General features: G+C 41.3%; 1 protein-coding gene and 2 non-coding genes across 3 annotated transcripts; 2 read left to right on the forward strand and 1 right to left on the reverse strand.

The window, feature by feature from the left end:
• Positions 1 to 3,437: 3,437 nt before the first annotated feature.
• On the reverse strand, positions 3,438 to 9,216 carry LOC132820147 (cytochrome c oxidase subunit 7B, mitochondrial). The gene is made up of 3 exons (XM_060832092.1): positions 9,111 to 9,216; positions 5,075 to 5,199; positions 3,438 to 3,654 (listed from the first exon to the last, which is right to left on the reverse strand). Exons 1-3 carry the CDS (start codon positions 9,145 to 9,147, stop codon positions 3,577 to 3,579), a joined length of 240 nt encoding a protein of 79 aa, XP_060688075.1. The 5' UTR covers positions 9,148 to 9,216; the 3' UTR covers positions 3,438 to 3,576.
• Positions 9,217 to 9,742: 526 nt separating this feature from the next.
• Positions 9,743 to 9,858, forward strand: trnal-caa (transfer RNA leucine (anticodon CAA)). The gene is made up of 2 exons: positions 9,743 to 9,780; positions 9,813 to 9,858. It is a non-coding gene; the product is annotated as a tRNA-Leu (tRNA).
• Positions 9,859 to 11,245: 1,387 nt separating this feature from the next.
• On the forward strand, positions 11,246 to 11,360 carry trnal-caa (transfer RNA leucine (anticodon CAA)). The gene is made up of 2 exons: positions 11,246 to 11,283; positions 11,315 to 11,360. It is a non-coding gene; the product is annotated as a tRNA-Leu (tRNA).
• The last annotated feature ends 231 nt before the right edge of the window (positions 11,361 to 11,591 follow it).

Genomic DNA, 11,591 nt, shown 5'->3' on the forward strand with positions numbered 1-11,591 from the left:
GGATCGGTTAAAGTGTGTCTGCTTTAACGCAAGGAGTGTCAGAAATAAGAGTGATGAACTTAAAGCATGGATCAGTACTTGGGACTATGACGTTGTGGCCATAACAGAGCTGTGGGTTTCACAGGGGCAAGAATGGCTGCTGGATGTTCCAGCATTTAGAAAGTTTATAAAGAATAGGCAGTATGGAAAAAGAGGAAAGGGTGTAGTATTGCTAATCAGAGTGCAACACAGCTACAGAAACGAAGTTTGTTGAGGAAGGTTTGTCAGTATGGATGGAAGTTAGGAACAGCAAAGGAGCAGCCATCTCATTGGGGGTTTTCAACAGACCCCCCCAATGGCAGTAGGGAGATGGAAGAACTCATAGGGCAGCAGACGTAGCAGGGTGGTTTTTAAATGGGTGATTTCAGCTTTCCCACTATCAACTGGAACCTCCTTAGTGCAGATGGTTTGGAGCGGTTTTGTCAAGTGTGTTCAGGAGGGTTTCATTACTCAGTATGAAGGCAGGCCGATAAGAGGAATGGCCATTTTTGATTGGGCGCTCAGCAATAAGCCAGGGTGGTTGTCAGATCTCACGGTGGGAGAACACTTTGGTGACAGTGACCACAATTGCCTCACATTTACCATAGCCTTGGAGAACAAAAACAGTTACCAAGGCAGAATATTTAATTGAGGTAAAGGAAATTATGACGCTATCAGACAGGAGTTGGGAAGTACAGATTGGGGGCAATTGTTCCGGAAAGGGCACAACAGACATGTGGACACTGTTTGAGTAGTAGTTATTTTACTTAGATTTTCACTTCGATTTACTTAGTGTGGAAATAAGCTGTCATGAAATGATGCACAAACTTTGTTCCTCCTAGACAGGCAAGAAGAGGTAAGATTAAGGAATCTTGGATGATGAAAACGGAGGAGCTTCTCATCAAAAGGAAGGCGGCAGCTTACGCAAGGTGGAGGAAGCAAGGATCGAGCACAGTCTTACTAGAAAGGAGCTCAGAAATGGACTGAGGAGAACCAGGACAGGGCACGAAAAAGGTTTGGCAAGATAGATTAGGAGAACCCAAAGGCATTTTACTCATATGTGAGGAATAAGACAATGATCAGGGAGAAGGTAGGGCCGATCAGGGATAGCGGAGGGGACTTGTGCATGGAGTCTGAGCAGATAAGGGAAGCCCCAAGTGAATCTTTTGCTTCAGTTTTCATGGAAGAAAGAGACCTTTTGTGAACGAGAAATTTGAGGAGCTGGGAAACAGGCTTGAACGGATCAAGATTCATGAAGCTGATACACTGGAAATTTTGGCAGACATTAAGATTGTTAAGTCCCCAAGCCAGACCAGATTTATCCTAGGTTGCTCAGGGAAGCGAGAAATGAGGTTGCTAAGCTACTGATGCTTCCTCACTCTCCACAGGAGTCATACCAGAGGATTGAAAAGAGGCAAATGTTGTTGCTCTTTTCAAGGGGAATAGGGAAATCCCTGGCAATTACAGGCTAGTCAGTCTTATGGCTGTAGTCAGCAAGGTTTTGGAAAGAATTCTGAGGGATTGGATGTATGACTATTTGGAGAAGCATAGCATGATTAAAGGCAGTCAGCATGGCTTTGAGGGGGCAGGTCATGCCTCACAGATCTTTAACAAGACAGGTCGACAAAGGTAAAGCAGAGGATGTGGTGTAAAATTGACTTCAGCAAGGTATTTGATAAGGTTCACCCAGTAGGCCTCTTCATAACGCCGGGAGGTATGGGATACAGGGAGATTTGACTGTGTGGATTCAAATTGGTTGGCTGACAGAAGGCAGAGAGTGGTTGTAGATGGAAAAAAATTGTGCTGGAGGTCAGTGATGAGTCCCACAGGGCTGTGTTCTTGTGCCTCTGCTGTTTGGAGTTTTTATAAATGACTGATGAGATTGGGGGGGGGGGGGGGGGGGGGGGAGTTCGTAAATTTGCAGATGATACAAAGGTTGGAGGTGCCGTCGATAATATTGAGGGCTATTGTAGGCTGCAGCTTGACAGACAGGATGCAGAGCTGGGCTGAGAGATGGGAGTTCAACTGGATAAATGCAAAGTGATGCATTTTGGAAGGTTGAGCTTGAATTCTGAATATAGGATTTAAGACAGGATTCTTGGCAGTGTGGACGAACAGAGGGATCTGGGTGTTCAAGTGCATAGATCCCTCAAAGTTGCCACCCAAATGGATAGGGTTGTTAAGAAAGCATATGGTGTTTTGGCTTTCATTAACAGGAGGAATCAAGTTAAAGAGCTGTGAGGTTTTGCTACAACTCTACAAGAGCCTGGTGAGACCACACTTGGAATATTGTGTCCAGTTCTGGTCACCCTATTACAGGAAAGATAGAAGCTTGAGGGTGCAAAGATGGTTTTTCAGGATTCTGCCTGGACTGGAGGGCTTGTCTTATGAAGAGAGGTTGACTAAGTTCAGACTTTTCTCTCTGGAGAGGAGGAGGAGTAGGAAGAGAGGTGATTTGCTTGATATACACAAGGTAATGAGGAGCATGGATAGAGTCAATAGCCAGAGACATTTCCCCAGAGCAGGACTGACTGGCACGAAGGGTCATAGTTAAGGTATAGAGATGTCAGAAGAAGATTCTTTAAGTTATGAATGCATGGAATGCGTTGCCAGCGGTGGTGATGGAAACAGACTGTTGGACATACATATGGACAGCAGTGAATTGAGGGGTACATACGTTATTTTATTTTAGATTAGGAACAATCCTCAGCACAACACAGTGGGCCAAAGGGCCTGTTCTGTGCTGTACTTTTCTATGTTCTATGTATTTTCATGTATCTGCTGCCCTTGCTTTTCAAAGGAAGAGAGATCACAGTTAGGAAGATGCCAGAGAAGCCCACTGAATTATGGTAGTGCACTTATGGACAACATACAATGCTGTCACTGTGAAATGACGTGAAGGGAGTGCATGTTGACAATTCAAAACTTTTAACAGACCATATTCCCAGATTCAGTGTCCTCCAACAAAGGCTTTCAAATCCTAACCTCTTGCACTAATCTCAAGATAAACTTTTGCATGCTTGCCCATTTTCTTTGCTCGACATAACTGAACCCTGCTTTATATTGTCTACATTTTCTTTAAAAATCAGTTACATAGTATTTTTGGCTTCCCCACCATAACTATATTTTGTTTATTTTGTTTCAATCTACATTCTGAGCAACCTTATTAGGTGTGAATTTTACACAAGCTGTTAAATATACACCTTCACTGATGGAGAAAGTGAGGACTGCAGATGCTGGAGATCAGAGTCAAAAGTGTGGTGCTGAAAAGCACAGCAGGGCAGGCAGCATCCGAAGAGCAGGATAATCGAAGAGCCCTTCATCAGAAAACTCCAATTCATCTTCACTGCTGAGCAAACCTATCCATTCAGCCTCCCCGAAAGCCTGCTCTACTCCAACCTCAAAAAGAGCACAACATACAAATTTCTATTATTATTTATTGACTTACTATGAAATCCAGTTTACATAGGTAATCATTACAGCAAGAGGAATGAGCCTTGAGACTAATATGCAATTCAGGCTCCGTATTCCTATTTTGCAAACACTTGGTCCATTCATCTAGTCCTCTCTCCATTTTTGAGGGGTGATCTTGCCAACAGGAGATAAGTTCCATGTTATGCCAGTCTGTGTCGAAACCTACATACAAACAGAAGCATGTAAGCAAACAAATTATTACACTATGTAGCTAGTTGAATTCAAGTCTTTCGAATAGGAAAGAACTGTAGCAACAGAGCTGGGAACTAATCCACAGATTACGGCTCAAAAGGGAGTTCAATTTATCTTATTAAATAAAAACTCAGAACTGCAGATGTTGTAAATCAGAAATTGCTGGAAATATTCTGCAGGTCTGGCAGTGAAGAAAAAGAATTTCTGAGAAAGGGTTACCAGACCTGAAACATTAATGGAGTTCTCTTCACAAATGCTGCCAGACCTGCTGAAATTTGCCAGCAATTTCTGTGATTTATTTTCTTAGATTAAGTGACAATCAGAACATTGGGCAAGGGGACAGGAATACAAAGCAATGGTTATACCTTATTTAGAATACTGCATTCAGTTCAGAGATACTAGGAGTAGGCCATTCAGTACAATTGTGGCTAATCTTTTCTCAATGTCATATTCCTGCTTTCTCTCTATACCTTCTGATGCCTTAATATTAAAAATTCTCAACATTTTTAAAATATGCTTAAAGGCGTGACCAGGCCTCCACCAGCCATTTACGATAGCGAATTGAACAGTTCTGAGCACCACACCCTAGAAAAGATATAATGGCTATGAAAGGGAGCATTACAAACCTACGAGAACAATTAAAACAAAATATTGCAAATGCTGGAAAGCTGAAACAGAAAATGCTGGAGAACAGTATTAAAGAAAACAAATCACAGCAGCTGGAACTTAGATATAGATCAACCATGATCAACAAAAAGACAGAACAGGCCTTGGGTCCTATGCCCACCATAAATCTTTCAAAGGCTTAATTAGGAAGACTGAAATTCCAGATAAGACAGACAAGTGCTTATTTGGGACTTAATGCTTCATATCAAGCCAGAAGTTCTTGATTAAATTGCAGTCCAATTTACGGTCCAAGCTCTGCCAATTTAATTTAGCTTGCAGGGAGAACGCCATCTCCATTTTAGTGAAAAAGGCATCAACAATTTTTTTACTGGATGGAACAACTCTTTCAGACATGGAAAACCTTGTTGACACCCTCCAGAGATTCCCCCAGCTTATAATCAGTATCTAATAGTTAGATCAGAACAAAGATAGAATATTGTTAGAAAAGTTTTGAAGTCAGATGAATATCCATCATGAGGCAAATCTCTCAAAGTACGTTGAATTTTTTGAAATGCTGCTGTTGCTTCAGCACCAATTTCACAAGCAAGGGACACATTCCACGTCTGTGCTGCTGAGTTGCCATAAAATAGTACCTACCACATCACCAGTTTATTAGTATTGATAGTGACCTAACAGACCAGTTTTGACTTGAATGATGTCTTTATTTGATTTTGAAAATATGGGAAAAAAGCAAATAGAAGATCATTAAGTTAAAAAAACTTACATAGCTCCAAACTACAACACAGAATGTTAGTCCTCCCAAAAGGACAGCATTGCCGTATTTATCATGGAAGTTAGGACCAGTCTTGTGGTGAGCTTGTCTTGTTGCAATTTGGCGAATACTTCGACCTAAACATAAAAAGATCAACAATAAAAATCAAATTCTTTTTAACAGCAATTATTCAACTTCAAAGATATGATTGTTAAATTCGACAGCCAGAGAGTGCATTCATGTGAATTTTAGATTTCTACATTTCAGCTGCATTGCAGGTACCATATAAAATGTAGGATTCAGAATGAATTACCAACTCAAAATTACAGATGTGGCAAGATGGATTTAGCAGATATCACCAGACTGAAGTCAACACAACAGTCAACAAAACAAAATATTTTTGGAGTCAGAGATATACAGCATTAAAATGAACCCTTCAGTCCAACTTATCCATGCTGACCAGGTGTCCTAAATAAATCTAGCTCCATTTGCCTGTATTTGGCCCAAATCCCTCTAAAACCTTCCTCCTCGTATATCCATCCAGATGCCTTTTGAATGTTGTAACTGAACCATCCACCATTTCCTCTGGCAGCTCATTCCATACACACACCACCTTCTGCGTTGAAAAGCTATCCCTTAGGTCCCTTTCAAATCTCTCCCCTTAAACCTATGCTCTCTAGTTTTGGACTCCCCTAGCCTGGGGAAAAGATCTTGTCTATTTACTCTATGCATGCCCCTCATGATTTTATAAACCTCTATAACTTCACCCCTCAGCCTAAGACTTCAAGGAAAATAGCTCCAGCCCATTCAGCCTCTCCCTATTGCTCAAACACTAACCCTGGCAACATCCTTGGACTCCTCCATCGACAGACCATAGCAACACGACGGCTGGAGGAAGAGCGCCTCATCTTCCGCCTAGGAACCCTCCAACCACAAGGGAAGAACTCAGATTTCTCCAGTTGCCTCATTTCCCCTCCCCCCACCTTGTCTCATTCCCAACCCTCAAACTCAGCACCACCTTCCTAACCTGCAATCTTCTTCCCGAACTCTCCGCCCCCACCCCCACTCTGGCCTATCACCTCACCTTAACCTCCTTCCACATATCGCATTTCCAACGCCCCTCCCCCAGTCCCTCCTCCCTACCTTTTATCTTAGCCTGCTTTGCACGCTTTCCTCATTCCTGAAGGGCTCATGCCCAAAGCGTCGATTCTCCTGCCCCTTGGATGCTGCCTGACCTGCTGCGCTTTTCCAGCGACACATTTTCAGCAACATCCTTGTCACACCATTTTCATTTTTCTCTCTGCTCAAGTAAACTTCGGTTCCAGCCTCTGCTCCTTTAAGAGGGATAGAGTTGTCTTTAAGCCATACCAGCCTAGCGTTTTTGGACCCAGTGCCAAGGTGTATGGTCACTCAGCAGCACATCAGCACGAAGCTGCACCTCACTATCAGTTACATTTACAACAGCACAAAATTTGAGCTACCTGTAATCCTGAGCTCAATTACCAGCCTGATTGAATTTTAACCCCTTGGTGTCTGACAGCACTGGTCAGTACGCAGCACAGTGGAAGGGGGAAAACAAGTGAATAAAGAGGGTTATGGTTCTCAAAATGAAATCAATGTAATCAGGCCCGATCTAAGTGGTGCATTGAAACCTGGAAGGAGTAAAGCAGAGCAATATCATACTTATACTTAAAGTAATACAAAATGTCAACAAATGTTTCCTTATTTAGGAAATACAAATACTCTGTCTAGTAACAACTTTTTTTCATAATATATAGATAAGAAACACTTTCTCCACAGATCAGAAAATAATAAAAGAGTAAAACTTTCAAATAATATAGATGGCCCCCCACTTTTCGAAATCTGACATGAACAAGATCTCATGCAGGTGCGTACGAATACAGGATTTGGTGTGAAAGTTTCCTTGTACATGCAAATGCAATTTATGTTCCCACCTGTCATAATCGACTTGTGAACATTCTCAAGAATGGAGCCCATTTGCAACTCACAGAGGTTGTGTTCCACTTTGTCATGTAGCACTACCACTTTGCTGAACAGAACAGATCGAGAACAGTAGCTCCATGAGGTGCTATGGATCATTAGTAACAGCAATAATCTACTCAATTACAATCTGTAACCTCACTGTAAGGCACATCCCTCAGTCTAGCATTACTATCAATGCCACGGTATCAACACTGGTTCTATGAACTGTGCAGGAGTTCATGCTAGGAACACCAAAGTGTGATGTCAATCTAGTGAAGCTACTAGAAGGACAATATACATTCCAAACAATATGATCGACAGAATGTCAGACCAGCCTCCCAATCATCGGTCAGATTGAAGCGGTGTAGTCTTGCCACATTGAATCATGATGGCGGTGGACAATTAAACAGAAGGTAGCAGCTCCACTAATGGTTCCACCCTCAATGATGGAAAAGACCAGCATCTCAACACAAAACACAGGTTAAGAAGTTTGAACCTTGCTTCAGCTAAGTGCCAACTTAATTGCCACCTGAGACAAGTGCCAGTCTTCAGTCAATGCACTTCACTCTACTTTATAACAAAAAAGCTACTGGATAGTGCAAGATTTAACACACTGATAACACCACATCTCCAGAATTGAAGAGCTACACCCTACCCCTAGTCAGCTCTTCTATTACACCTCCAACATTGGTCTCTATCCAACAACCTAGAAATTGTTGAATTGTGTCCTGGCAAAAAAGGTGATTGATTGATTTATTGTTGTCAAATGTACCGAGATACTGAGAAGCATACATCAGGGATGCAGAACTGAGTGCTGAATACAGCATTACTGCTGCAGAGAACGTGCAGAGAAAGGAGGAAGAGATCACAATTTTCAAAGGAAGTTGAATAGGGAATAAGTTTACTTAAAGATGGTGAATAACCTTTAAAGAAATGCTAAACAGATAAGCTTCACAATGTTACTTCAAAAATACAGTTTTAAAGAACAATGAAAAAGGTTGCCATTCAGATGATCAGACAGCAAATGTGAAGAACAAACATTTCAGAAATATAAAATCATTGACCAGAAATGCAAACATAACTGGTAAGCATTAAACTTCCCATCTTTGAGAAAATCAGTTGTAGCTCTTGCAACTTCCAACTTAAAATTATGACTACAGGCATGATAGTACATGGCTGCAGTAACCATTGTACGTGAGTTTAGGCTGGTCTTTGACAACTGCTCCTCAAGGATTATTTTCAAAAATCAATTGATAAAAACAAGCATGACTTTTGGTCTTTTCAAATGCCTACAGTTACATGACAACTGTGGAAGCAACCCACTGAATAACTTTTTCAAATATATCAAGGTAGGGGACCAAAGTCTAGCTTTCCAAGAAAAGAAACATCCTAGAGGAAATAATATACCCAAAGCTGCACTCAGGGACTGGAAAAAAGGGAAATGTTAGAAAACATCAAGAAACATACAGTCCCACCTGTGCGAATGTACTGCAAAAGATAGTGTCTTACAAACTAAACGCAATTGTTAGAGATACTGTGATGCAAAGTTAAGACTTAGGACTGCTGAAATTTTGGAGTGAATAAACCAAACGGACTAAAATAAATCTTGACACCGAAATCAATCTGGAGAGCTAATCCAATGCGTCAAATATTCCTCTACTTAGAAGATACAGAAAGGGTAAACAAGCTGCAATTTGGATGCTTTAAATGCATAGGAAATGTCGAGATAGTTGGATTAATTAATTCATTAGAAAATGACGGAGAAACAGAAAAACACTCCATTCACATTACATATCCAGCCGAGATTATTTTGCGGGGCTTTTACAGTAACGACCCTGCATTTCTGAAGCATTGAGTGGCTTCCTTTCAGTTACTTCAATCACAGGGTCACCTTCCGCCTGCCCACCACTACCCTTACGCCTCCGCCTGATTCCCCCATGGACGAAAACCGAGAGCCCGGACAAGTACAGTACAGTTCAGTTCAGTTCAGTTCAGTTAAAGCCTAAAAGTAGGTGAAACAGCCGCAGCAGGGGCCAGACATGGACACAGACAGACATTTATTTACCCGTCAGGGAGAGAAGGCTCCTGCTCAAAGGTACCATCTCTTCAACGCGTCCGTTTACCCTTCAGGAAAACAAAATGGCGGCCACACAACACCGCGCCTGCGCCAGCAACCCGACTTTTGACGAAGCAGTATTTTAAAAAACAACTAAACCAACTACCTATTACGATTTGTAATTTAAATCGATGAAATAAAAAGACGGAGAACGCATATTGTAAAAAATGTCATGAGAGAGGGGAACCTTTTTGAAGGAGGGGAACGCATGCGCACAACTGCAACGGAACTACAGCTCCCAGAATGCAGTGTGGCCCCCGCTCCCAGCTGGAATCTTCCATCAGTGTTTAGCGTTTAGCGCATTTTCTCAACTACAGCGTGATACTGCGAATAATATTCGTGTCAAATGTTTGAGGTTCACAGGAGTTAAGGGATTCTAAGCATTCTCTGTGCCGCAGATTATTTTGAATTAAGGAACCAGTGCAGCATTTCTGTCGGAGGATCGGCTGTGCGACTGCCAAAAATAAAAATCCCACGCGAGAAACGAAAGGAAATACAACAAAAACGGTGAATAGAACAAAAGAGAAACAGACTTCCCTTTCTACTTTATCTGGGAAACTGTCGATAGGGTTCTCGTCGTTGTCAGGATGGCCGAGTGGTCTAAGGCGCCAGACTCAAGGAGTAAAGTCCTTCCGCATTAAAGGCTGGGTGTTCTGGTCTCCAACTGGAGGCGTGGGTTCGAATCCCACTTCTGACACATTTTTTTTCTTATTTGATTTTCAAAATGCACCTTTGTCCTGAATGTATCTGAAAATTAACCGACACATATTCAGCACAAATATTAATCTTTCCGGGGCATATAAATTGAGGCTGTCCCTAATCTAATCGTTACTACGTTATTGTGCTGGTTTCACGAGGTTACGCTTATCCTTCCGCTTCCCAGTCCGAAAAGACACCCTTGATTCCCCAATCACTAGTACAGCAATTACATTAGCACTAACTACATTGTTCTGCTGCTACGCACAGCAAGGTTTGGAGAAAGGAGTAAGTGTGTGGAATTTCAAGTGACCCGAGACACGCGATTAAAAAAGGAAAGAGCCAGAACCAAAACAAAGAATACCCAAATGATCTGGTTAGAAGTAAAGAGTGCTAACTCCGTAGGAATTTCATTTTACAAACATTCCAAGCCCAATTTCAAGGCCAGGTTTCCTGTCCAACTTGTGGAGTATTTTGTAATAAAATATACCGAGTTTCTGTCTGCCTTATATCTGTATTAAAAATTATGAAGTTAAAAATCACACAACACCAGCTTACAGTCCTCATTATAGTTCAACAGATTTATTTGAAAGTAATAGCTGTTGGACTGTAACCTGGTGTTGTGGGATTTTTAATTTTGTCCACCCCAGTCCAACACCGGCTCCTCCACATCTTGAAAATGATGGTAATCATCACTAAACATGAAAGCAACCCAAAGATTACTTCTAATGAATTTGAGATGCAAAGTTATTTTCGACTTGTCTTTCTCTTAAGGCTTTTTATAAACTTGTCCAGTTGAAATCTATTCTTAAATCCATCTTTCACTGTTTTCCAGTCTCAGCGTAGATGACAGCGACTGTCATTTGTTGCAACCAGGTTCCAGTTTCCAGTGACCAATGAAATACCTTGTTTATCAAGTTTTAAGGAAAAAGACTAATGCACTGAAAACCAGTTGACAGGGTGACTGCATTATGAGCTTGAATTTGTATAATCAGAGTCATAGAAATTTTTGAAATGTGGTTTAATAAGTATAATCACTTTGAAAAAGAATAAAAACAATTAAATTACAAATAATTAACGACTTTAAATATTATCGTATCACATAAGAAGCTGTTTTCTTAACCATTTGAGCAACATGGTTGTTTTTTAATAATATTTTCTTATCCAGTACCAAAAGAGAGCAACAGGTGTCAGTAGACTCGAAAAGATACCCATGATGTATCAGACGCTTGCCCTCTTTAAACCGTAATGATCCTGTCCTTTACATTTGTGGAGTACTTTTAAAATACTCGTTTAATTTACAGAACAATTATTGCTACAGAAACAATGGCAGAAAAAAAGCAACTTGAAAGTCTGTCAATATCAGGTAAAACCGAAGCTAAGTATGTGTCAGGATGGCCGAGTGGTCTAAGGCGCCAGACTCAAGGAATTAAATCCTTCCGCAGAAAGGCTGGGTGTTCTGGTCTCCAACTGGAGGCGTGGGTTCGAATCCCACTTCTGACATGTGCCTTTTAGAAGATGATACCTCACATGGGAAATGTGTCCCCATTCTGTCAGCCAGTGTCACCTCATCTCCCAGTTTCTGGTTACCTTCCTCTGCTCCATTCTCACCATTCCTAGCTCTTTTGAAGCCATCATGTAAGCGTGAAGAACACTTTTTTTTTACACAAGAGGTTTGCAGTTCTCCAAATTCAATTTCCAAGTTCAACAATTTAAAATTTAAGAATTGATATC

This window comes from Hemiscyllium ocellatum, chromosome 11 (assembly GCF_020745735.1).
Source record: "Hemiscyllium ocellatum isolate sHemOce1 chromosome 11, sHemOce1.pat.X.cur, whole genome shotgun sequence".
Lineage (NCBI taxonomy): Eukaryota > Metazoa > Chordata > Chondrichthyes > Orectolobiformes > Hemiscylliidae > Hemiscyllium > Hemiscyllium ocellatum.

Bases quoted from the DNA above. Each gene is read 5' to 3' on its own strand.
- LOC132820147 (XM_060832092.1), bottom strand. From the start codon at position 9,147: ATGGTACCTTTGAGCAGGAGCCTTCTCTCCCTGACGG. The intron at 5,200-9,110 runs GTAAATAAATGT...TTTTATGTTTAG, and splicing joins GAGCCTTCTCTCCCTGACGG to GTCGAAGTATTCGCCAAATT. The intron at 3,655-5,074 runs GTAAGTTTTTTT...GTTTGTATGTAG, and splicing joins GTGTTGTAGTTTGGAGCTAT to GTTTCGACACAGACTGGCAT.